This window comes from Ips typographus, linkage group LG14 (genome assembly GCF_016097725.1).
Source record: "Ips typographus isolate SLU linkage group LG14, UJ_Ityp_2.0, whole genome shotgun sequence".
NCBI lineage: Eukaryota > Metazoa > Arthropoda > Insecta > Coleoptera > Curculionidae > Ips > Ips typographus.
In genome coordinates, this window is record NC_138435.1 from 888,004 (window position 1) to 915,700 (window position 27,697).

A 27,697-nucleotide genomic window follows, 5' to 3' on the forward strand; every position below is an offset into this window, starting at 1 on the left:
ATTGCCAAAGTTATTGACATTTTTGGCAACTGTCAAATTCAATTGCGACGTTGCTAGAGTTTGAGCGGGCCGTCAAGTTTTTCATGTTACAAGGCGTGAATGTATTTAATTTACCTTTTATTAATATGCAACTGTTCAATGACATAATAAGGTTAAGGAAGTAAACGGACTAATTTATGTACTTACCCAGTAATATGGGAAAAAACAATAACAATGAGTTTCGGAAGGATACACGTTGACAACACTGTAGTAACATAAGCCTTCTTGATTTATCAGAATGAGTTAAAATAAGACAGGCATTGTAAACCCTCTATTGATTGCTCTGTTTTGTTAGTTTATATGATAATACAGTGTGTATTAGTTTAATTTTGTTAGTTTAACACTTAAACTAATGTGTATAACAACTGAACTGTCATCAACGTGCGTTCCCTGTCAGCTGTCAGTTGTCAAACGTATCGCAACACTGATATCTAGATTGACCTGAACTGCGACAGTTGAGATGCGTAATGGCGTCATGTGCGAATCTAATCATGGGCAAATGGCGCGCCCCCCTATTTAAAAGGATGCAACGGCCCAATTCCAGCACACCAGACAGTGGTTTAACCCTCCTCGGTTAATTTGAATTGTATAAGGGGGATAGACAATCGGGGTGTACGTGTCGAATATACACAAAGTTGAGATTCCGCGGTGCGTAAAATTGCGAGCGCCTCGGCATATGGTCGGCGTGTGCCCCTTAACGCACGCCAGACCTACGACGGGGCCCACGTATAAGGGGGAACGGACGCATCAATCTATATAACGATTAATTTCGATTTTTATTAGGGGGTGAAAGTCGATTTTTCCACACAAAAATAGCGGATTCATTGTTGTGTAGCCCATACAAAAATAGGACACCCTCTAGAGAAGAGACGTTTACATTTATGAGGTTATGTTGTTTGACAGTGAAAATGACACTTACCACAACCACAAAGTGTTGTCTCTTATGACGTTTTAGCATGTTTAGTGCAAAACTCCTGTACTACCATACTATTTCAATGACATTAGATAGAGCAGGATAGAGATACATAAGTTTTGCACTAAACTTAAAGCCAATTGAAAACGCCATTAATCTCAAAAACTGTTTTGTATGGCACGTGTTATGTCATTTTGTAGCCCCGAATTTGCGCAATCTAGTCTTTTAGACTAGAACTAGAAACACTAAAAAATCGAGTATAGTTAGAAAAACAGTGTCAAAATTTGAACTGCTAGAAACACAGTTTGAAAGGACAGTCAAGGACAAAATCGCCTGTAAAACCCATTTGTGGTGTGAAAATGACAGTTTTAAGCACATTTTTGGAATCCTTATTAAATTTCCTAACCAATAGCCTAAAAAAATATCACTAAATTCGGTACAGTCGGGGAGAAAAGTGCTGCCAAAGTTTGAAAACACAGTCAGCGACAAAATCGTCTGTTAAACTCACTTGGAGTGAGAAAATGACAGTTTTAAGCACAATTTTGGAATCCTCACTAAGTTTCCTATCTACTAACCTAAAAAAACGAGTATAGTCAGTTAGAAAAACAGTGTCAAAGTTTGAACTGCCAGAAACACAGTTTGAAAGGACAGTCAGAGACAAAATCGCCTGTAAAACCCACTTGGAATGAGAAAATGACAGTTTTAAGCACATTTTTGGAATCCTCGTTAAATTTCCTATTCAGTTACTTGGAAAAACCGTATAAAATGTGGTACAGTCTGGGAGAAAAGCAGTGTCAAATTTTGAACTAACAGAAACACAATTCGGAAGGACAGTCAAGGACAAAATCGCTGGTAAAACCCACTTCTAGTCAGAAAATGTTTAATTTAAGTACATTTTTGGAATCCTCATTAAATTTCCTATTCAATAGCCAAAAAAACAAAAAACATATCGGTACAGTCATGGTGAAAAATGGTGTCAAAGTTTGAATTGTTAAAAACACAGTTTGAAAGGACAAAATCGCCTGTAAAACCCATTTGTGGTGTGAAAATGACAGTTTTAAGCACATTTTTGGAATCCTCATTAAATTTCCTAACCAATAGCCTAAAAAAATATCACTAAATTCGGTACAGTCAGGGAGAAAAGTGCTGCCAAAGTTTGAAAACACAGTCAGCGACAAAATCGTCTGTTAAACTCACTTGGAGTGAGAAAATGACAGTTTTAAGCACATTTTTGGAATCCTCATTAAATTTCCTATGTACTAACCTAAAAAAACACTACCAAATTGAGTACAGTCAGAGAAAAAAACAGTGTCAAAGTTTGAACTAACAGAAACACAGTTTGAAAGGACAGTCAAGGACAAAATCGACTGTAAAACCCACTTGTAGTGTGAAAATATGACCCAATAATATACAGGGTGTCCCATTTAAAATAGTGGAGTTTTGGACCTTTTTTTTTATGAAAAGTAACTGCAACTTTGAGGTTAAATATCTTGAAAACTATAACATTTCTGTAAATTATGTTAAAATGTAGACATGGAAAGGCAGAATAAGAAAACGAACTAACATACAGAGTGTCCCTGTTTTTTTTTAATTCAGAACACTTAAACCAGGAAGAAACGTCCTAAACATACAAAAATACGTAATAAAACATGTGAAGCTTCATTTAAAATGTAAATGCGGTTTTTAATCTAAATTGACGATCGAAACTGTAGGACGCACGTGCGTTTCCGCCCTTTAAGGGCGTATTGTTAATTAATTACGCAAATTCCGTTAAAACTGTTGATTTCCTCATCATTAGCTGAATTTTTCACACATTGGAAACCAAACCCACCCTGTATGTGCCTACAAGGCTGTAAATTGGCTTGAAATAGGGATTTCCTATTGCAATTTAAGGTTCTGGACAGGACAAACTGACTTTTAAAATAAAACAAAATTAGTAATTAAAAATAACGTATATTTCATAAGACAAACAGGCAAAAATGGTAGTTTACGTCAATTTTGTTTATTTAAAAACCTCTCCAAAAACTACTTAATTAACAACATGGCAGTGAAAGGTTAATTTGATTACAATTTTTGCGCGTAAATTGACTAGAGACAAAAAAAAAACAAAAGAGAGTAGGAATGTGTGTTATTTTTTTTTTTGAAAACTCCTTTTTTTTAGCAAATACAGGGTGAACAACGCACTTTAGTTTTACACAACATACTTACATATACAACTTACCATCTATAAATTACTATACAAAAATCTACATAACGTTTGTTATACATGGCACGGCAGTTATACAAGAAATAGTCTAAGCGGATTTAAATCGGGTGGGTGGGGAGGCCACTAGAAAATAAAACTACTTGATCCTCGCGATTTTTTTTTTTAAATATCACAGCAGACGATCAAGTAGCGTGCTATTTCACCAGGAACACTTAACGGTTTGTTTGTTTTGTTAGTTTTTGGGGTGTTTAAGTGTTTTTGATGCACACCTGACATCTACTGACGCGATCCCGAACGTTGCCCGCTTTCAGTGTTTGTTTCTGCGGTTTCTGGAATTGTTGGTTCTGTTCGATGGTGGCCAGCCAGAAACTCAGCATGTTGGAGTAGTAGTGACAGTGGCCCTGCGCCCCGTTGCACTCTATAAACGGTGACGCCCTAAAGTCCTCCAGACAGGAACCGGGACTGGACAGGGACTGTCCTCCACCGTTAGCACCGGCACCAGTATGCTACAGAAAGTTAACCAGAGTATAGAAAAACTAACCCTAAGCTTCAATTTAGTTTGTGCACTGCAATGATGATTTGACAGCTGACACAGGAAAGTCAAAAAACGGACCTATAAAACTATCAAGTAGATGTAAATGACTCGAAACACGTTCAATTTAATTTCAAGCTTCTCACATGACTGTCTAAGTAAATGATGTTCTAGTATCACGTGACAACTGTCATTAATGTCAAAACTGTCATTTATTTCACTTGAAAGCAGTAAATCATAATTGCAAAAAGGTGCTTTTAATGATTTTGTTGAATGTTAAGTGTTTCCTTGAAGCCCCATTAACTCGGGTTATTTTGGCAGTTACAGGGTGGTTCAAGACATTAGTATGAAGCCATTTGAGTGCTCCTTTGACCACCCTATATTGAGTCCACTTTAACAGTCAGTTATTTGGTTAAAAATCAATCAATTTGTAGCTCTTTGAACGTTTTTTAACCACCCTGTACGGTTATGTAGCACACTTATTAAATAATTGACTTTTTGAGCATTAAATACAGACTAGAAACCCACTTTGACAGCCGGATATTTGGGTACAGGTACAGGGTGGTTCAATATACCAAATTGTAGCTCGCAAAATTCTTTTTTGACCACCCTATATACCCCAATTGGTTTCAATATTATGGTCCAAATTTGTTTGATACAAATGTTAATTGTAATGGAATTTCTTGTAGCAGAGCAGTTAGACTTTATTTAAGACCATTACTTAATTGCAATGTTGCCAAACTGACGAATTTTCCTAAATTACAGGACAAATCTTACCATGACAAAACTGTAGCCAATCCACAACGAGGACCATCCGTTAGGACATTGCGGGAGGGATAACGATTGGCTGTGGACCGCGATGACGTTGGCGGGTACTTCGCACACCACACACCTAGAGATGTACACGGAAATCTCGCTTTCCTCCACCGGCATCATAGGGATAGGCGCGTTGGTCGATAACCAGTACGATTTGTCGTTGCGGCTGGCGTAGTTGCACACGTTGTCGATATCGCAGAACACGAACGGCATGGTGGAGAAACGTCGTACGCAGGAACCGGCCATACCGAGGTCCTGACTTTGGGTCTTTTCATTTCCTATTAAAACAAGTCGGAAGAATGAGGCAACGCTGTCTTTGTAAGGGTTAACTGGGAGTTAGCATGGATTAATGAAAACCACCCTCAAACCCCAAAAAAGTACCTAAAGAAGTTTCAAACTTATGGTTGTTACAGTTTATCCGCTAGAGGGCGTTATATTATAACAGGTACTTACCAGAAACATAGAGCAGGGAATACCCTTCCCACAGTTTGGTGTGTCCACGTTCGCACTGTGGAATTTCATGGGATTGGCTGTGACGTACCAGCAAAGTTCCGGTCAAATAGTCCGATACTTGGGTGCACGGTTCGCCGGGTTCGCCCTTCAAACCGGGTTGTCCGGGAATACCATCCAAACCAGCTCGTCCTGCCACACCAGCGTCTCCTTTCACTCCCGCTGAACCGGGCGTACCTGGTGGACCTGGATAGCCCCGATCGCCCTTCTCTCCCATCGGTCCGGTTATTCCTGGCAGGCCATCAATTCCGGGTTTACCGTCCAATCCTGGTGGGCCTGGTTGTCCAAATCTTCCAGCTATTCCTTTAAGTCCGGGTAGTCCAGGCCGTCCGGCGTCTCCCTTCTCCCCCTGGGCCCCAATTAGGCCTACGGCGCCGGTTTCACCGCGGAATCCTTGTTCTCCTTTAAACCCTGCTGGTCCTGGTGGTCCAGACACTCCAGGTAAGCCATCACGACCACGATCACCTTTATCGCCTTTAGGTCCGGGAGGACCTTGCAATCCTGTCAAACCTCGATCGCCCTTTTCACCAGGTGCTCCAAATAAACCGGGCGGACCGCGTTCTCCCTTTTCTCCTGAAGGTCCTGGTGGGCCGTCCAATCCAGGTCGTCCGGGTGGGCCTACGGGTCCTGGTGGTCCCGGTCGTCCATCAAAACCGTGATCTCCTTTAGGTCCTTGAGGACCCAAAGGTCCAGGAGGTCCTGGTGGTCCTGGGCGGCCATTCAGTCCTTGCAGACCTGGTACTCCTTTTTCCCCTTGAGGTCCTGGAGCTCCTAGTCTTCCGTTTTTACCCGCTAGTCCTGGCAGGCCTTTTTCACCCTTTATGGTGATACCTGGTAGACCCGGTAGACCGGAAATACCTTGGTCACCTACACATTATAAAATTTTATTAACATTTCATCTAAATAGGATGACATCAATGTATATACAGAGTAGTTGAACGAAAAAGTCCAAAAATGTATTTGTTTGGATTTACAGACCAGAGACAACAAAAATAGCAAATTATTAACTTTTTGTAGAGAATTAAATCGTTGGGATACCCTGTATAGTATTTTAAAAATTGACAAACAGTTACCTTTACGACCTTCCGGTCCCGGCCATCCATTATCTCCTTTAATACCAGGGAAACCAACATCTCCCTTATCTCCTTTGGAGCCTGGTGGACCAGGATAGCCTCGATCACCTTTAACGCCATCCCGTCCATGCAATCCGGCTGGTCCCGGTTCTCCTTTCTCCCCTTTGATTGAAATGGGTATTCCGGGCGCTCCACGGTCTCCTACGTCTCCCTTTGGACCGGGGAAGCCAATAGGTCCGATGGGGCCTGGTAGTCCTTTCTCACCGGGTAAGCCGTCGTATCCGTCCAAACCAGATCCTCCTTTGTCACCCTTAGGTCCTGATATTCCCGGAGCACCTGGGTATCCACGTTCTCCTGGTAGTCCTGGCAGTCCTTCTTTTCCGTCCATTCCAGGTGCACCGGGTACTCCCGGGAATCCTCGATCTCCTTTGGAGCCTATCAAACCCGGTAAGCCGGGTTCACCTTTTTGGCCTGGAATTCCGGGTATTCCGTCTATTCCTCTATCACCGCGGTCACCTTTTATACCAGGATAGCCGGGAATGCTTTGGCCAGGAAAACCTTGATCTCCTTTTTCTCCCTCCGGTCCTGGCGGTCCAGGTCTGCCGTCACTGCCTCGTAAACCAGAAATACCCGGTTCTCCTTTTTGACCTTTCTCCGAAGCGGCCCCAGCTTCACCTTTTCTTCCTGGCAATCCTGGTATACCATCGTTTCCTTTCAGTCCTGGTACTCCCGGTGGACCTGGGTACCCTGGTCGTCCTGCTGGCCCGGTATCACCTTTCTCGCCAATGAAGCCGCGCTCACCAGGCATTCCTACAATTCCAACTGGTCCTGGTGGGCCTGGGTAACCTTTGTCTCCTTTATCACCGCGTAAACCAGGTCGACCATCTAAACCAGGTTGTCCAGTTGGCCCCGGTCTTCCAGAGATTCCTTTCAGACCTGGTAGTCCAGGTCGTCCGTAGTCTCCTTTGTCCCCTTTTTCGCCAGGAAAGCCTGGTAGTCCTGGTTTACCGGACTCGCCTTTTAGTCCTGGTGATCCTTTCGGACCTCTCGGACCTGATTGTCCTGGTATGCCTGAGATACCTGGTGGTCCAAGTGGACCGGGTTCACCTTTCTGTCCTGGAGGACCGGAAAGGCCGTTTAGACCCGGGCTACCTATATCACCCTTCTCTCCCATCATTCCGGGTAAACCGTCATTTCCTCGTGAGCCCACTTTGCCAGGGAATCCTGGTAGGCCTTGCTCTCCCTTAATACCCATGGGGCCTGGTGGTCCTGTAGGACCAACTTGAGGTATTCCAGCTTCTCCTTTGGTACCCTTCGGTCCGTTAAATCCTGGCAGACCTCGTGGACCGTCTCGTCCCGGTTCTCCAGGGAATCCCATCGGTCCGGTGTTGCCTTTGTCTCCTCTAGGTCCGGGTAAACCACGTGGTCCTACTGGACCTGGTGGACCTGGAAACCCGGGAAATCCTTTCTGACCTGGTATTCCTGACTCGCCCTTTTCTCCCGGAATTCCTGAGAAACCTGGAGGTCCCGCCTCTCCTTTAGGTCCCTCTGGACCTGGTGGACCTCTCTTTTGGAGTTTTAGTTCTTCCGCACAAGATGCTGGCTCTCCGTGTTGTCCTGGTGGTCCGGTATCACCTTTTTCACCAGCAGGTCCTTCACGTCCAGGGAGGCCTTGTTCACCTTTTACGCTGTCACCTTTTTCGCCCTTCTGGCCTGGTTGTCCGTCTCTTCCGTTAATGCCGTCGTTGCCTCTGAATCCGGGTAGGCCTTGATTTCCTTTAGGTCCAGGAAAGCCTGGGAAGCCTTTGTCTCCCTTAATGCCTTGTGGTCCGTAATTCCCTTTTGGACCTGGCGGTCCCAACGGGCCTCTGTCACCTTTGTCTCCTTTCGAGCCCTTTACGAGATTTTCCGGGATTATAGCTGAATCCCCAGGGCTACCACGAGGTCCTTCAGGACCGTCAAACCCATCTTTGCCCTGAAATTATCATTTCAGCGATGTCACATTAATTCAACAAATGAACACTTACAGGTGCTCCAGGTTTTCCTTGTACACCGGGAATACCATCAAATCCGGGGGGTCCCATAGCGCCGGGGGCACCAGGTGGTCCTCTAGGTCCGTTATCGCCGTCCCGTCCGTTATATCCCTGATCTCCCTTCTCTCCTTTCATTCCTGGTCGACAATCGATGCAGGTGCCACCTTTGTCACCTTTCAGACCAGGTTGACCTGGACTACCGGGTGATCCGGGTCGACCGTCCAGTCCTTTTTCTCCTTGTAGTCCGGGTGGTCCCATTTCGCCGGGTATTCCATTCAAAGAGTCCCCGGGAATACCTCGCGGCCCCGGAAATCCTTTTTCACCTTTCTGGCCTCTCAAACCGTCCGAACCCGGTAAACCGTCTTCACCTTTAGGCCCCTAAACATGATATTGACAATGACAGTTAATAAATATTACTGAAATCGTGAAAACAGCATATTATAGCCTATTTTAACTAGTTTCTCACATCAATTGTTTTATCATGGCAACATTTAAAATTTGACAGTTGCAAAGTCAATTTTTTTTAAGAGTCACGTGACTGTTTTATTTAATTTGAATCTTGACAGTTTAAATTTGCCGCCCGCACAATTTTAAGTTCAACACTGCATTACTTGGGATCATGTGACTGTTTTAATAATTTTAAAACTCAATTTTTTTCAATTTAATCTTTGACAGCTTCAATTTGACGTCACAGACAATTTTCAACTGTATACATTATGAATTTTGACAGATAAAGTGAGATCAGGTGATTGTTTGAATTATGATGACATATTCAGAGTAATTCTCCTAAATTGCACTTACAATAATCGAATATCCTTTTTCTCCCGAAAAACCACGTGGTCCTTGAGGTCCTGGTGTTCCAGGGAAGCCACGAGGTCCTTCTCCACCAGGATGGCCGATTAAACCAGATTCTCCTTTTGTACCTTTTTCACCAGGTTGTCCTTCAGGTCCTGGACGACCTGGTATACCAGGACCACCCGGTGGTCCTATTGGTCCTCGTCTTCCAGGCTCGCCCGGAAAACCGTCCGTACCTTAGAGCATTTCAACTGTTGAAGAACAAATTTGGAAAGAACTTCAAGGGAATACCTTTAGGACCTTGAGGACCCGGATACCCTCTGGGACCCATTGGACCTGGGGGACCAGGCATACCCTTTCCACCACCGGGTGGGCCTGGTGGTCCACTCAAACCGATTTGTCCTGGAGATCCGTCTCGTCCAGGTTCTCCTTTAGCTCCGTCACGTCCTCGTAAACCAGGTAAACCTTCCAGACCACGATCTCCTTTTTGTCCAGGAGGTCCAGGCGGTCCAGCAAAACCGTCACGACCCTAAGAATACCTCCTTAAAACACCCGGTTACATTTGAAAAGGGTAAAACTTACACGTGGTCCTGGTGGTCCTAGTAAACCTTTCTCTCCCTTCATTCCATCATTTCCAGGTCTACCATACTCTCCTTCAGGACCTGTTTCTCCTTTAAGGCCTTGCAAACCAAATTCTCCACGGTCACCTTTATCTCCTTGAGGTCCTGGTGGTCCAACTACTTGGGTGCCACCTGGCGAATGTGGTAGGACCGAATCGCCTTTTTCACCGGGTGGACCTCGCTCCCCTTTGTCTCCCTTCTCTCCATAGTAGCCCACACCCATTATACCTTTGAGACCTTTAGGACCGGGAGGACCAAGAAATCCCTTTAAAAAACAAGTGTCACTAATGTAATAGATCAGTTTGGGCTGCTTACTCTTGGGCCATCTTCTCCTTTGGGTCCTGGAATGCCAGGAGGACCTTGAGGTCCAGGATTACCTGGTGTACCGGTAACTCCATCACGTCCGGGTTCACCTTTTTGACCACGTGGGGTTGGTTCACAGTGGGCGTCTTCACCTCTTTCACCCTTAATTCCCGCAGGACCTGGGAATCCTCTAGGTCCGGGCTCACCCGGTGCACCAGGAAACCCTGGTGCTCCCTTTAATTTTATTCCCTTTAAGCCCTGTCACTTGTCATAGATTAATCAACTCACATCAGTTCCGTTACAACCGTCAATACCCGGATACCCAGGTGGGCCTTCCGGCCCTGGTAAACCGGGCACACCATTGATTCCAGTAAAACCGGGCAGTCCAGTTTTACCCCTGTCCCCCTTAGGTCCTCTAGGTCCTAGAGGACCGGGCTCGCCCTTTTCACCCTTCTCACCCGGAATTCCTTCGTCACCCGGGAAACCACGGATACCTTTTTCACCGTCATACCCTGGCAAACCTGCTGCACCCTAAAATGTAACGTTAGAACTGAACTGAAAACAATTAATTGATTGAGTTATACCCGTTGTCCTTTTTCAGCAAAACATTTTGGTATACACTTTTCCGTGCCGTTTCGGGGCCCTAGGGCGCTACCGGGGGCATCAATTATGTCGTAATTACTACCGTAGGGCCGACGATTCTCGTAAGGGCTGCTCGGATAGGAACCGTAAGGCCCTGACCTGGAAAATAAAGAAAAAAACACTTGATTAACACACAATTAATACAAATATCTAACACGTACAAGTCTGTTTTTACTAAAAAACACACTATGGATAGGTACTAACTGTATTTTTAAAGAAATTTTGAAATTTGTCAAATAAAATAATTGAAAATGTTTAAGCGTTCAATACAACTGACAGATAAATATGTTTTACTTTTTCTATCGCATGTAGATATTGGAACACAGCCAACCTTGTTAATTTTGTGATCTGTACAGTGTTGCCAAGTGGTGGTTTCAACAACCTATAATAATTTAAGCTTGTAGTTTGTAGTGAATAGTGGAAATGCTAGTGGTTTTATATTAATTAAAATTCAGCCAGTAATTGTTAAACAAACATTTATTATTAGTTATTATGTCTTATCTATTGGATTTCTCATGGTTTTTACTTTTCACTACTTTTCAGTTGTCAGTGGGGAAGGCTTATAAAGTGTTGGTAACACTGCAAATATTACATTACCATAACCTCACTTCTCAGTGACACTCAGTGTAGTGTTTTACTGTGTTTTTTTAGTGTGTTTTGTAGTTTGTACTGTTTAACTTACGCGCTTGAACCTTGTTGTCCTCTCCCGTAGCCATTATATGAGGAAGAACTGGACGAGTCGTACCTGGAGGCACTCTGAGACCCTCCATAGCCGCCTACTGGTCGTCCTCTCGCATCGTAACCTGCCGGCGGGACGTTTCAAAGCAAAAGCAAGGTTAGAATGGCACAAACTTACCACCGGAAGAGCCGTAAACGTCTGACCTGGACCTTTGGTAGCCCCCGGACCGGCCATAGCCTAAAGACTCTCTGGACGTTTCCCCATATTGGTAGGTTTCCCTGGATTGGGGAGACAAGTCGTCGGGGGCGTTCGTTACTTCACTGAAGATGTCTGTGTCGCCCCTTTTAAGATTATACAGGTATGTTACACTTTACAATATTAATATTAAAAGCCTCAACGTCTAGCAAGCAAACTGTATGAGTTATCAATTTAATCTTTGAAGTGTAAACAAGTTATTTTGAGGTTAGGACATTCCTTACTAGGGTATGTTCCGAATTTCACTCACCTTTCCGTTTCTTCGGCAACTTCGTCCCCTCTATTATTGATCCGCACATTCGATTGGTACTCTTCCGAGTCGTACCTGGTGTAATCTCCGTCTCTGTACGAACCCCTCGGTGGATTTTGCCTGGGAAGTTGCCTATCAGTCAGTCTACTGTATAGACCGGTCCTGTTAGCCGTTCGATGGTTGGTACCCAGAAATTGCTGGAAAACAAAACACTTTCAGTACCAGCAAAACGGCGAAAATCACAGGAAACGGCGTGTTTGTGCTATAGGTAACCCGATATAGTGGTGGTAACCCGAAAGGTCACTGAAAAAACAAAAAAACTTCCGTTTCGGCTTTCCTAATGGTGATTTATGTGACGGAACGGCCTGAACAAACGAGGAACTAATGAAGTACCATGACTAGACCATATTGAAAGACACACACGATGCCGTGGTACCGTTCGATTAATTTCTGGTACGATCTTGTTTGTTGTTTGGGCTACAAAACTTTATAAAAGGTCTTTTGAAACGAGAAAATACATCAATTAACTTTATTCTGTCAGTTTTCAATATGGCCGCTGACGGGTAAAACAGCGTTGCCAAGTCAACCAATTGATTTTAGTTCAGTCTATTAATAATTGCGCTGTTGCCAATTCTTTTCACTTTTTGCAATAAAACTGTTTTGTATCAAAAATGAACCTCCTAAGTCTCGTGGGACCGCCGCAAGAGGTCGTCAAAGTATCGAAACTCAATTTTCTCGGATATCTCCAAAAAAAAAATTAATAAAAGAAGCACGGCTTTTCTTATAAATTACCCCCTCTGGAATTGGGACTAGTGCCAAGTGTATTTTTAGGCACCGAATGTAAAGTAAACACAATCAAATCGGTTGCCTAATTATTAAAAGAATTGGAAAAAAGTCGTAAGGTCCAAATTGGTTCAGAACCCATTAGAGCGTTACAATGTAATTCACCATAAGGACAGCAAACAAAAGTGACCCTTATAAACAATAAAATAATTTTTGTATTGAACTGGTTCCATTAAGGTTCCTTAACCCGAAAACGAAGACATCTGTCCCATATTATGCGGTAAGATAATCCCTGTGAGTTAATATTGGGAGATTTTTATCTGAATTAAACCGGATTTTAAATTGCATCTCGTTGGCATCGCATTTAAATCTCTCCCTTTGCGGTCTCGGTTAATTGAGATTCTTATTGGTGATTTTTGGCACCAAAACTTAATGCAACAATATTTTTTTCGAGCGAAAGTTGTGGGGTTTTACCAGGGACGGCTTTAACTTTATTTTAATCATTTCAGAGACATCTATATATCATGTTACTTACCCCATTGACTGCAGATAATCCCATGCATAATACCATGAACCTAAAACAAAAAAAAATCTTAGTAAATTACAGTGTACGGGTTGATTAAGTTAATTTTGACAACAAACTGCCCGCACAATAATTAAACTCGTGTCACCTCTATGTAGTAGTCAGTTTAGTGGATTCACTGACGTCAATTCTACGCGCTGATTGGACGTTTTGTGTAATACTAGGTAGGCTGTGAAATGTCATCGTAGTTTGCATACAAAATGTCTGACGATACAGTGACAAGTTGAGTTATTGATTAAATTAAATCGATTATTTATCTATTTACTGCAGTTACGTGCATTAAGTGAGTTTGGAGGTATTTCAAGAATAGGTGAGTGAATTACTCCACAAATTCGATTATTCACAATAATATATTATTCAGTTTGGTTGGGTTAGGTTAAGTTAGGTATTGTGTCATTTCAGCATTGAAATGCTTTCCTAAATAATTTTTGGTATTTAAATAGGACTGAAGTATAAATTCCTGTTTGGAAGAGCAAGAGGAATTTACCTGCAACCGATTCACGCTCGTCTGCCCCAATTCACGTCTACTATCGTTTCTAATTATCTTATCTGTAAGTTTTAACTAGTCAACCGGTAGTTATTTGATATCTGTAGGATATCAAAAAAACCAGCCTTAATACGCTTTGATTGGTATCTATTTAAAAGAATCCAATTTGATTACCATATAAATGTTACAATTTAGTTTGATTTGATGTTTATTGAGTTGGTTCAAATTGGACTAATGTTCTTCCCTTTACACTGTTCTACATTCACCATTTTAGCGGGTAAACTTTTAACCTTTGCAATTATCCGGTGTTTTTTCCTTAAAAAGGGCAAAAGAACATCATTAAAGTATACCACTGAAAAACACGAAGTTGGCACGCATATAATGTCAAAGAATCGAGAGATAACCCCGTATCACTCGTTTTCAGTTTTGCGAATCACGTTATCGTTTCCGGTTTGGACCGGAAACGTTCAGATACAGTGAGAATCACAGTAAAATTGAATGGCGTCACCATTGACAGTGTTACGTCAATAAGGTCGAAATTGGCCTGAACCAAATCAGTCCACTAAAGGGATTTAGCATTACAACCGAAAACAGTGTTAAGCAAAATTGGACCATACTGACAAAAAAATACCGAATGTTTTTCCTCTCCTGTTAAACACATCAATTAGACAAACAGAGCAACATCTGGCAGTTAAACGAGTCTGATGCATTCGAGCGTAGGATTGAAATTATGTAAGCTTTGAAATGTGTCACGTGACAGAAAATTTTACAAGTCACGTGATTTGAATTTCCTCACAGCTCTTGTGTGGCCAGTCACGTGACTGACAAGGACACTAGTCAACTGAGCTGTTTCGTGAATATGAAAGGAAGTTAAGTTTGGGAAAGAAAACTCTGACAAAAAATTTGAAGGTTACTTTAAAGGGACAATAGTCAACTGGACCTAAAAGTCAAGGCCCTTAATATGAACTTTAAATTTTGAGAACAAAAAGAAAAACGAAAAATTGTGCATTACCTTAAAGGGACACTAATAAACTGTGCCAAACGTCAAAGCCCTAATTATTAAACAGAAAATTTGAGAACATTTTGAAAATGTTGTTTTACAAAACTGCTTATGTTTGACTTTGGGGTCATTTAGTCTTTAGGTCCGTAATTCCGTTAATTTGAGGAGGATAGTTCTGGAAAAAATAGAGGATAACCTTAAAGGGACATTAGTCAACTGGACCTAAAAACCAAAGCCCTTAATAAGAACCTCAAATTTTGACAAATTTTTTAAAATTGTTCTCTACAAAACTGTTACTCCGGAAGTTTAAGCAGTAAAATTCTGAAAAAATTTGTGCATAACCTCATAAGGGCACTAGTCAACTGGACCTAAAAGCCAAAGCCCTAAATCAACTTCTCTGTCTGTTCTTACAGGTGTAACAACTTTCAGTTGTTTAGGCATGTTGGTGGTAAGCACGAAACGTTTCGATGCCGGCGGGCATCGTCAGTGGTCAATGGTACTTACCACCGCAGTCCATGGTCGGTCATCGCGACCGTACAGCCCCCTACAGGGGAAAACACACACACTTTTTACCTTATGTAATGAACACACGCGAGTCCGCGCGTTACTAAAAATCACCACTAAAACCATCATCTTCAAGCTCAAACCCATCCACTTCCACATCTCGGAAACGATGCGCGATTTCAATCCTTTTCACTTTGAAACCGTATAACTCTGGGAGTTTTTGAGTGATTTGGACCATTTTTTTCAGGGATGGTAGAGGGATGTTTGAGCTACCTTCAGACCGAATTTCAAGCGGATCCACCCGGATTAAGGGCGGTTACAAGGGCTCAAACTAAATCGTCGCAGACCGGGCTTAAGTCGTTTGGGTGGGGGCCCGGTTTCGACGAAGAGCTTCTCGAAATAATGGAGCCAGTATGCTATGTTGCTACGAACGGGTGTGTGCTGGGCTATTGCCCTAGCAGCCCTCGTGTTTTTTACGATCGTGACCTACGTTGATGCTTTGGTAAGTCGTTTATTTAATTTTTTTCCAATGAAATGCCAAAAAATCGGTTTAAGCGCCTGAACTAACAAATTGAAAAAAATTCATAAGGGCGAAATTCGCTTGAAAGTAATGTGCATCCTAACGGGATTTACCGTAGTAAGCCAGTATGATTGCAAGCCAAAATGCGCCTTATTGATTACTTGACGTCCAATTTGAAAAAACAAACCTGATGATGGTTTCTAGTAAAACGAAACCTGTCTCTAGTACAGGTTCCTTACCTCCTTCAGTACATTTTGGGACACCCATTAAGTCGAAATTGCTTTGAAACTAATCATGTTCTTAATAGGATTTTTCATTGAAATTTGTTTTGATTGCAGGCGAAAATGTGCCTTAATGACGTTAATATCGGTTTTAACGTGTATTTTTGATACTTTTGTTTGAACTTGAATAACTGCCTTATTTGACCAACATGGTATGGACTTTTATATGTCAATGGATAGGGAATGAAACGAGCTTTCTAAAAGATCCACACTTTGCCCTGTATGTTTAATGGTTTTCCCGCTAGAGGGCTTCAAAGTTGACCATTGTTTTCTGTCTAATTTTCATGCACTGTTTCGTTTGAACCTTGATAACTGTCTTATTTGACCCACATGGTATAGACTTTTATATGTCAATGGATAGGGAATGAAACGGGCTTTCTAAAAAATCCACACTTTGCCCTGTAAGTCTGATGGTTTTCCCGCTAGAGGGCTTTAAAGTTGATTATTGTTTTCTGTCTAATTTTCATGCACTGTTTCGTTTGAACCTTGATAACTGTCTTATTTGACCCACATGATATGGACATTTATATGTCAATGGATAGGAAATGAAACGGGCTTTCTAAAAAATCCACACTTTCCCCTGTAAGTTTAATGGTTTTCCCGCTAGAGGGCTTCAAAGTTGACCATTGTTTTCTGTCTAATTTTGATGCACTGTTTCGTTTGAACCTTGATAACTGTCTTATTTGACCCACATGGTATGGAGTTTTATATGTCAATGGATGGGGAATGAAACGGGCTTTCTAAAAAATCCAACATTTTTCTTGTAAGTTTAATGGTTTTCCCGCTAGAGGGCTTCAAAGTTGACCATTGTTTTCTGTCTAATTTTCATGCACTGTTTCGTTTGAACCTTGATAACTGCCTTATTTGACCGACATGGTATGGACTTTTATATGTCAATGGATAGGGAATGAAACGGGCTTTCTAAAAAATCCACACTTTGCCCTGTAAGTCTGATGGTTTTCCCGCTAGAGGGCTTTAAAGTTGATTATTGTTTTCTGTCTAATTTTCATGCACTGTTTCGTTTGAACTTTGATAACTGTCTTATTTGACCCACATGATATGGACATTTATATGTCAATGGAGAGGGAATGAAACGGGCTTTCTAAAAAATCCACACTTTCCCCTGTAAGTTTAAGGGTTTTCCCGCTAGAGGGCTTCAAAGTTGACCATTGTTTTCTGTCTAATTTTCATGCACTGTTTTGTTTGAACCTTGATAACTGCCTTATTTGACCAACATGGTATGGACTTTTATATGTCAATAGATAGGGAATGAAACGGGCTTTCTAAAAAATCAACACTTTGCCCTGTAAGTTTAATGGTTTTCCCGCTAGAGGGCTTCAAAGTTGACCATTGTTTTCTGTCTGATTTTGATGCACTGTTTCGTTTGAACCTTGATAACTGTCTTATTTGACCCACATGGTATAGACTTTTATATGTCAATGGATAGGGAATGAAACGGGCTTTCTAAAAAATCCACACTTTGCCCTGTAAGTCTGATGGTTTTCCCGCTAGAGGGCTTTAAAGTTGATTATTGTTTTCTGTCTAATTTTCATGTACTGTTTCGTTTGAACCTTGATAATTGCCTTATTTGACCGACATGGTATGGACTTTTATATGTCAATGGATAGGGAATGAAACGGGCTTTCTAAAAAATCCACACTTTCCCCTGTAAGTTTAATGGTTTTCCCGCTAGAGGGCTTCAAAGTTGACCTGTCCAACTTTCTATAAAATAAAACTAAAGCAAAACTCAAGTTTAAAATTTAATTTCTCTGAAACCAAAGCTCAGAGCAGTACTGAGTTAAAAGCCAAAGAACAGGGACGTACTTGACAAACCAAGTTTGCACATACCATGATAAAAATTACGATCCTCTATTTTGCATGTAAACAATTTGGGAGTAAATTAGGTCGAAATTGGCTTGAGACTGGTCAGTCTCTTAAAGGAATTTCCTGTTGTAATTTACTTTTTTTGTGAAGCCAAAATGACCCTTATTAAGTTTTTTATGGTAAACTGGCGTTATATCGTTTTGTTTAAAATTCCTACAAACCGAAAATGAAAGTAAAATAAACGAAATATGAATAACACTACAAACTGACAAACAGACGTGACGGCCCTATAACCTACCAATTAACACCTTTCAGAATGATTTCCGCAAATAAACGGAAAAAGTTAACGAACTATAATGCTTACACATCTATAAACACCTATTTTTAGGCATTCCCTCGTTGTGTTGACACTTTGGTAGAGCATCTGTTATAACATTTCCTCTGATCTATTAATACCAATTAAATCAGAGTACAGCCCTGTACTTAATTGATGTTTTTTGAAAAAAAAAATATTCACTGATGTGACTGTACCAGGAATTGACACACTTTGTGTTACACATTTTGTGTTAACGTGGAAAAATCAGAATATTGGCAATTTGGATTTGCAAATAACTTATTTTCGTATTAAATGAGCAATGGGGCTATTTTTAAAGAAATTGCCGGATACACATCAAATACAAGCAGAAAATGTGTGATTTATTTGAAAACATGTTGAGAACTGCATTCACATTCGTCCTGGCAGTCAGATTATATTCTGCATTGAATTCTCATCAAAAATGGCGTCTAGTTGCGGAAATATCCGATTTTGAGTAAAAAAAACGATTTTCCTTACACTTAAGTCAGTAAGGTCGATATTTGCTCACACTAAAACATCAACTCAACCGGATATCTTATTTAAACTGATTTTAATGCTACAGAATATTGAACCTTAATGTAATGAATTTTTCTGGCAAAAAAAATTTTTTTTAGTGGTTTAGCTTTCCACAACATTGTTCTACAGGGTGTCCCAAATTGCCTACCACACAGACTAATCTAAAATTAACGTTTTTCGTTCAGGGTTATTCAACTGTATAGCTCGCCCATATTTGTTTACAATTTCGTAATGAAAATTAAATAAACACCCAAATATGCAATTAGCTTGTTTGTTTACAGCGGTACGGTTTTTAATTATGTATACACATACAAAAGAGTATCGAATCACGTCACGTGATAGCCCTATGCATAGACTATCCACGGTCATATGATGTGTCTTAAGTAGTGATAGGTAAATTACAAATTTTGACACCGCTTTTCTCCCTGACTGTACCAAATTTTGTAGTGTTTTTTCAGGTTATTAGATAGGAAACTTAATGAGGATTCCAAAAATGTGCTTAAAACAGTCATTTTTTAACTCCAAGTGGGTTCTATAGGCGATTTTGTCACTGAGTGTTCTTTCAAACTGTGTTTCTGGCAGTTCAAATTTTGACACCATTTTTCTCCCTGACTGTACCAAATTTTGCAGTGTTTTTTCAGGTTATTAGATAGGAAATTTAATGAGGATTCCAAAAATGTGCTTAAAACAGTCATTTTCTAACTCCAATTGGGTTCTATAGGCGATTTTGTCACTGACTGTTCTTTCAAATTGTGTTTCTGGTAGTTCAAATTTTGACACCATTTTTCTCCCTGACTGTACCAAATTTTGCAGTGTTTTTTCAGGTTATTAGATAGGAAATTTAATGAGAATTCCAAAAATGTGCTTAAAACAGTCATTTTTTAACTCCAAGTGGGTTCTATAGGCGATTTTGTCACTGAGTGTTCTTTCAAACTGTGTTTCTGGCAGTTCAAATTTTGACACCATTTTTCTCCCTGACTGTACCAAATTTTGCAGTGTTTTTTCAGGTTATTAGATAGGAAATTTAATGAGAATTCCAAAAATGTGCTTAAAACAGTCATTTTCTAACTCCAATTGGGTTCTATAGGCGATTTTGTCACTGACTGTTCTTTCAAATTGAGTTTCAAGCAGTTCATATTGTTACACCGCTTTTCTCCCTGACTGTACCAAATTTTGCAGTGTTTTTTCAGGTTATTAGATAGAAAATTTAATGAGGATTCCAAAAATGTGCTTAAAACAGTCATTTTCTAACTCCAATTGGGTTCTATAGGCGATTTTGTCACTGACTGTTCTTTCAAATTGAGTTTCAAGCAGTTCATATTGTTACACCGCTTTTCTCCCTGACTGTACCAAATTTTGCAGTGTTTTTTCAGGTTATTAGATAGAAAATTTAATGAGAATTCCAAAAATGTGCTTAAAACAGTCATTTTCTAACTCCAATTGGGTTCCATACGCGATTTTGTCACTGACTGTTCTTTCAAACTGTGTTTCTGGCAGTTCAAATTTTGACACCGCTTTTCTCCCTGACTGTACCAAATTTTGCAGTGTTTTTCGGGTTATTAGATAGGAAATTTAATGAGGATTCCAAAAATGTGCTTAAAACAGTCATTTTCGTACTCCAAGTGGGTTTTACAGGTTATTTTGTCCCTGACTGTTCTTTAAACCGTCTTCAAATTTCAGACCACAATTTCAAACCAGTTTTTCCTAAATAACTCGAAAACGGCGAAAGTTATGAAAAACTTGCAAGAGACCAAAATTGTTCCTAATCAACTCCTTAACCCAACACCGTAAGTTTGCAGGACCTTTTTTGCGTCTAGTATACAGGGTGTGCAAGAGAAGTATGGTGGTTCATTATTTTTGGTCACCCTGTAGGCAATTTTTCAGATAGAATTTTTTACTCTACACCACTGGATAGAGCAGCTCAAAACGATTCTTTTAACTTGTTGAACCATCCTGAACTCCCAAAAATAACTGAGTTACCGGGTGTTCAAATTTCAACCCATAATTTCAAGTTATTTTGAAAATTTGTTGCACCAAACCAGTTTTTCCTAAATAACTCAAAAACAGTGTAAGTTACAAAAAAATTGTAAGAGGCCAAAAATGTTTCTAATCAACTCCTTAACCCAACCCTGTAAATTTGTAGGACTGTTTTTGCTTGCAGTATACAGGGGGTGCGTGAAAAGTGTAGTGATTTATGACTTTTCAAATTAATGACAGTCATAACAGGAAAATGATATCTTTTAAGCAAATTCTGAAAGAATTTTTCCTAATTTTTGCTTTACCTTTACTGGTGAATGTTTCAAATAAGCGATTTAGTGAAAGGATGCACAAAAAACTGCAGGCAGCTCCGCTAGGGGGCGCCGAACGAAAAAATGTCAAGAACCAAACAAGTTGCTCTATTGTCCACCCATTACCGTGTCATTTTTCGTTTTTAGGTACAAATACATTTTCCCCATAACCCTCTTAAATTATTCTAAAATTTCCTTATAGAAATAATCAACCAGACCAAAGACATTTTTAGTGTGGGTGGTGTGTAAAGTCATGGATTGTGGGCTGTCGACCCAAAACCATTATACAAACACCATATAAATGGGAATTACATCATGATTGTTTATAATATGCGGCTGCAGTGGAAAAAATCAATCACGAAAAAATAACAAATCGTTGGTTGTTTGATAAAGTGCCGACCCTGTATATAATTAAATTTTTTTCTACACCGCCGGACTAATCGACTAATTACTAGCAACATGGCATCTGATATCAAAAAAAAAACTGGAATGCCCGCCTTAAAAGTGCATTGAAGCATCGGAAGATATCATTTTTCTTCAAAATGCTTTTTGGTGTTTTCACATGCCGTGAAATTGGATTTGTGCAGTGCATAACCTAGAAATTGAGTTTCTGGTGCCTCTAGGTTAGAAATCCAGGAACGTACTAATTGACATTTGAGTGTTTACAAATGTGAAATGAACTAAAAATTGATTAGCCAAACCGTCAATGTGCCAGATAAATTTCGCGGTCCTCGTTTCCGGACTGGATGTGTGATAAAACCAGTAAAGAGTCATTTCGGACACGTGGAGGATACCAGTTTCCGAGATATTTTGTACAGTTTTAGGTCAAAAGGATGTTTATCACTATTTACTGTGCAAGATTTCCGGGCCCGTTTCGATCGTTTTCTGAAATCCATAAAATTGAAGACGAACACGTCTGCCAACATAAAAAAATTTAGGAATTATGTTGTTCGAGTTGTTTGAATCGAATTTATTGGTTGGAAGAGCGTAGGTGCGCGCCATGTAGGAAGTAGGCATTGATATTAGCCACCCACTAAGCGGCCTTTGATATTACTTCGTTTGTTTATTTCATTTTGAATTGATTTTGTTACTGGAAATTCACCATTTTGTACGGTAGTACAAACACCTACCGTCAGAGGGATTCAAGTTCAAAATCCTTCAAATTTCAGTTTAAAAAATCGGACAGTTGCAGCAATTTTGGAACAAGTGTTTATGTCATTTTTGTTGTCATTGTCAAAATTGTCCAGTGGCGTAAATATAGGAAAATTTGTTTTCATTTTTCCGCCTTACCTTCTACGTCACTGGATATTTTTAAAAAAAAATGACACTTTATTTTAATTTTCTTGTTCAAGTTGAAAAAGAAAGTTTTTAAATTCTACTTTGAAGCTTCATTTCCGTGATAATTGAGTTATTACGTTCAAAGACCTTCACCAACCTAACCCAACTTAAAAATTGTCTTGGTGAAGCTGGAAAATAGTCTTTGTGTCAGTTTTCATAGTTTCTGGACAAGTTGAAAGACTTTATTACTGGAAATTGGCTTTTAGACATGAAAAACCACTTTTACTAGAGTTTTTGACTAGAAATTCACACATTTAAGCCTTAAGACACTGAAAAGTGACAAGTTTTCATAATTTGAAGACAAATTTTAATCTTGTAAATAGTCTTAAATGCAGGATATTAACATTAGGTTCATAAAAATTGACTTGAAAACTACTTTTCAAGTTTTTTTACTTTATTTTTCATTTTCTTAAAACTCTGGACTATTTTTAACGATTTAAAACTTCTTTCAGCTTAGTAAATCGAGTTTCAAGACTATCTCCACCAAGTTTTTGACACTTTTTGTCTTAAAAATGTAATTTCAAGCTTCTTTACTGTTAAATTGACTTGTACACTAATCGGTGGTTTCCTGTGGGAAAAGCTACACAGATAGGGGCTGTCAAACTGACATCTGGCCGCCAGAGGGCGTCAAAGTCACTTGAACCTTTGATAACTCTGTTCAGGGATGTAAAAATTTGCAAAAAACGTGAGTCAAATTTGACGCCCTCTAGCGGCCAAACGGAGCAACTTGGCCGTGCCCGCTCAACGTCACGTGATAGCCCCGTTCATTAGCTTTCTTTTGGTATACAGTGTGTTTATACAGGGTGTTTCAAATAAGCGAGTTATGGACGATTTTCTAGAAAAGTGCACGAAAATTTAATCTAAATCAGTGATTTTTTGGGCCTACTATACTAACGACGACCATTTTTGATTTTCTTTAATCAAAGTAATTTTTTTAACTAATTCGAACCTGGGGAACACAAATCTGACGTCTATTTTGCTCTAACTGGCACCGTTTCAGAGATGATCTTGAAATTATGTCAATTTTGACACTTTAGGGCGTGGCTCCCTTGCAAAATGACATTTTGACAAATGACACTTTACGTCATTTTTGTACTATTAACCTGAAGGTATTTAAGCAGTTGAGGTTAATTTTGAAAATAAAAAATTTTCTGAAAAAAATCAGAAGGTATGACCCTTGAAAATTCTTGACAATTCTAGTTTTTTATTTTTCAAGGTCAAACGGTGCATGGTACCAAAAAAGTGTATAGATGGTAAAAGTTGCATCCTATCGAGGTGCATTTGTGGTAAAAATTTCAGACCTCTAACCTGAAACGTTCCTGAGATATTGAGCAAAAACTGCAAAAAACGAGAGTCAACTTTGACGCCCTCTAGCGACCAAACGGTGCATCTTAGCCCGGTTCTGTCAACGTCACGTGACAGTCCCGTTCATTAGCTTTCTTTTGTTATACGGTGTGTTTATACAGGGTGTTTCAAATAAGCGAGTTATGGACGATTTTCTAGAAAAGTGCACGAAAATTTAATCTAAATTAGTGATTTTTTGGGCCTACTATACTAACGGCGACCATTTTTGATTTTCTTTAATCAAAGTAATTTTTTTAACTAATTCGAACCTGGGGAACACAAATCTGACGTCTATTTTGCTCTAACTGGCACCGTTTCAGAGATAACCTTGAAATTATGTCAATTTTGACACTTTAGGGCGTGGCACCATTGCAAAATGACATTTTGACAAATGACACTTTACGTCATTTTTGTACTATTAATCTGAAGGTGTTTAAGCAGTTGAGGTTAATTTTGAAAATAAAAAAATTTCTGAAAAAAATCAGAAGGTATGACCCTTGAAAATTCTTGACAATTCTAGTTTTTTATTTTTCAAGGTCAAACGGTGCACGGTACCAAAAAAGTGTATAGATGGTAAAAGTTGCATCCTATCGAGGTGCATTTGTGGTAAAAATTTCAGACCTCTAACCTGAAACGTTTCTGAGATATTGAGCAAAAACTGCAAAAAACGAGAGTCAACTTTGACGCCCTTTAGCGACTAAAAGGGGCAACTTAGCCGTGCCCGCTCAACGTCACGGGATAGCCCCATTCATTAGCTTTCTTTTGGTATACGGTGTGTTTATACAGGGTGTTTCAAATAAGCGATTTTTTAAAATCAAAATTTTGCTCAAATTGGGAATTTCTGCTTTCGAGGAGGGTGGTCAAAGTAGGCTGCTAGAGCTAAAACAATTGAATATCGATGCAAACATTTTACATCAAGTAGGCCTAGAATTTGACGTAGATTCCAAAAAAGTTATAGGTTTGGCCGCCAGAGGGCGTCAACCTTGACATGACAAGAGTGTGGGCACTTAGCGCCATCTGGTGTTAATGTTCTGAAACCCTAGTTAGTTGCCAACTAATCGTATGGAACTCAATCCTTGGGGCAGTTTAGTGAATGTTAAGCAGTTTTCGTTGATAAACCTTTGTACTTTGGGTGTTTGGTTTTATAATTCGCAAATTCCTCGAAGTCTGTACAAAAGCCGCTTAGCTGGCTGTCAACCAGTTGCAGTTACTGTTTACGGAATCAAATTTGCAGTCAGCAATTTGTGCGACCAGTGGCTGTTTTCGGAAATGCAATATAAACTTAAAGGAAATGGCTAATCGTTAAAAAAAAACAATTTTTCACATACAATTACATTCAGTGATGATGATTTATTGCTAATAATTGAATTTTCATATGGAAGTGTTAGCTGCACAATCAATTTGTATAATTAACCCATTTAGAAATACAGTGAAAACCACAGAAGGTTGACATGTCGTCTGTGACAGTACTCGTCATCCTATTTTACTGTGATTTTTCAACCACACTATACAAAATAATTGATTTTCCCAAAATAGTTTTTAAGGATCACTGACTTGTTTGTTATCGTGAATTTTACGATTTTGCGCTAGTAAAACAATATACGACCAATGTTCTAATAATCCAAAAATAATTTATAACTGGGGCTCGTTAAAACCGTTTGTTTGAAAAGCACCCGGTATCAAATTCTTGGTCGATTTTAGCGTTTGTTCAGTCCAGAATTTCATCCAGGAAACACTTTTGAATAGCCACTTAAAATCCACGCTGTATTGTTTACAGAGTGTTTCAAATATTTAGAGAACGAGCACCAGATGGCCTGAAAAACTGTTAATTCTGACCTGAAATCGTGATTTCGCAAGTCTAGTCGATTTTTATTGATCCGATCGCTGTGGGCCTTATAAAGGCCCGAAAACCTTCAATTTGGGTGGCACAATCACGTTCAGCTGCGTTATTATGTTCGAAAATTATTTTTTGGTCATCGTTTATAACTCTCTAGTTTTGCTGTAACTTGTCAAATAACGGAGCTAATTTTCAAAGTACCATAGATCTCTAAATGTTGCTTCTTCAAAGTGCCAGAGGCCTCTAGAACCATCTAAATGTTACTGAAAACTTCCCAGAACAGTCAGAAGTTTGTGGCCCTTTAGTTTGTGTAGTTTTGAGCTAAAATTAGACCGATTGACACCAATTTCATTTATTGTTGTGTTTGTTCGTATTTCGAGCAGTTTTAGGGCAACTGGTAAGCCTGATAAGCTGACCCAGCTCAAAACGTGGTCAAACCGATAACGGTTATCGTTTTTGATTCTTCAGTGGCCCAGTTTGAGTGTTGATTACCGAAATAAAATTATATAAAATCGCTTTGCAAGAGGGCCATAAAGTCGGTCTTAAATGTGCTAACGATGACGTCACGCTCAATTAACTGTGCAGTTGATGTACGATGACATAATTTCTCAACCGGAGAAAACCATATGTCTGGACTAAGGTCAAATCTGTTTTACATGATTTGTACATGTTTCACTGGGTAAAATTGGCAAAATCTATTTCCTAAACTAACAGGGCAGTAATTAACTAAAATTTGTTACTTAGCCTAGAACCAAATCCTCCTGTCTGCGACTATGAAAACAATAGATTTCTCTCCATATAAAGAAGTCGATTATAATAGACAAAAAAACGGTTGTAGAAAAAATTTCCTAACCAAGACAGACATAAAGTAAGGTTAAGTGAGGGAATTGGGTCAAATCGTAAACTCTGTAAAAACACATGTTCGCAATCTGCCTATATAATTCTAAATATATTGTTGGATAAACAATGAACATCATCACAGGAAATAGCGTTTGCTATTTGAAAAGAAAATGGTAAATTGAACCTAAATAACAGGGCTGTACTGCAATTTTTCTTTAAAATTTTGGTGACAGTTAAGCAGAAATTAGAGTAAATTGACAGGAAACTGAATTTGGTTCATTATTTTGGTAATTGGGCAGCTACGGACCTGAAACTTTCACCAAAGGCCAGTAAATTGAATCTAACACACAGAGACGTACTGCAAGATTTTTAGAAATAATTCTGGTGACAGTTAAACGTCATGAATCAAAAAGAAAGTTGAAAAAATTCATTTGAATGCCATGAAATACAATTTAGTACATAATTTGGGTAATTGGGCAGTTACGGACCTGAAACTTTCACCAAGGGCCAGTAAATTGAATCTAACACACAGGGACGTACTCAAAGATTTTTAGAAAAAATTGTGGTGACAGTGAAACGTCATAAACCAAAAAGAAAGTTGAAAAAAATTTTGACAAGTCAAAAATGCTGTCTGAAAACCTTCCTGGACATTGTTTGTTGTCAAAAACAACCAGGAAACCTTTTACTGTCTTCAGATTGTCAAACTGACGCCACGAAGCTTCTCGAAAGCTTTGACAAGTCAAAAATGCTGTCTGGAAGCTTTCCTAGACATTTTTGGTTGTCGAAAACAACCAGGAAACGTTTTACTGTCTTCAGATTATCAAACTGACGCCACGAAGCTTATCGAAGGCTTTGACAAGTCAAAAATGCTGTCTGGAAGCCTTCCTAGACATTTTTGGTTGTCAAAAACAACCAGGAAGCCTTTTACTGTGTTCAGATTGTCAAACTGACGTCACGAAGCTTCTTGAAAGCTTTGACAAGTCAAAAATGCTGTCTGGAAGCCTTCCTAGACATTTTTGGTTGTCAAAAACAACCAGGAAACTTTTTACTGTGTTCAGATTGTGAAACTGACGCCACGAAGCTTCTCGAAGGCTTTGACAAGTCAGAAATGCTGTCTGGAAGCTTTCCTAGACATTTTTGGTTGTCAAAAACAACCAGGAAACCTTTTACTGTGTTCAGATTGTGAAACTGACGCCACGAAGCTTCTCGAAGGCTTTGACAAGTCAAAAATGCTGTCTGGAAGCTTTCCTAGACATTTTTGGTTGTCGAAAACAACCAGGAAACGTTTTACTGTCTTCAGATTATCAAACTGACGCCACGAAGCTTATCGAAGGCTTTGACAAGTCAAAAATGCTGTCTGAAAGCCTTCCTAGACATTTTTGGTTGTCAAAAACAACCAGGAAGCCTTTTACTGTGTTCAGATTGTCAAACTGACGTCACGAAGCTTCTTGAAAGCTTTGACAAGTCAAAAATGCTGTCTGGAAGCCTTCCTAGACATTTTTGGTTGTCAAAAACAACCAGGAAGCCTTTT

General features: G+C 39.7%; 2 protein-coding genes across 2 annotated transcripts in view; one reads left to right on the forward strand and one right to left on the reverse strand.

Annotated features, from left to right (window-relative positions):
- Positions 1 to 2,885: 2,885 nt before the first annotated feature.
- Positions 2,886 to 15,145, reverse strand: Col4a1 (Collagen type IV alpha 1). The gene is made up of 16 exons (XM_081992381.1): positions 15,024 to 15,145; positions 12,985 to 13,024; positions 11,667 to 11,863; positions 11,339 to 11,502; positions 11,165 to 11,285; positions 10,425 to 10,581; positions 10,129 to 10,371; positions 9,853 to 10,074; positions 9,500 to 9,802; positions 9,209 to 9,446; positions 8,924 to 9,153; positions 8,117 to 8,500; positions 6,090 to 8,064; positions 4,960 to 5,883; positions 4,468 to 4,784; positions 2,886 to 3,664 (listed from the first exon to the last, which is right to left on the reverse strand). Exons 1-16 carry the CDS (start codon positions 15,044 to 15,046, stop codon positions 3,407 to 3,409), a joined length of 5,796 nt encoding a protein of 1,931 aa, XP_081848507.1. The 5' UTR covers positions 15,047 to 15,145; the 3' UTR covers positions 2,886 to 3,406.
- A 151-nt stretch (positions 15,146 to 15,296) lies between these two features.
- vkg (Collagen alpha-1(IV) chain viking) overlaps positions 15,297 to 27,697 on the forward strand; it is a 30,037-nt gene continuing 17,636 nt past the window's right edge. The window contains exon 1 of the mRNA XM_081992382.1: positions 15,297 to 15,525. Coding sequence (XP_081848508.1) covers positions 15,442 to 15,525 — 84 coding nt within the window. The 5' untranslated portion in view covers positions 15,297 to 15,441. The remainder of the gene's footprint in view (positions 15,526 to 27,697) is intronic.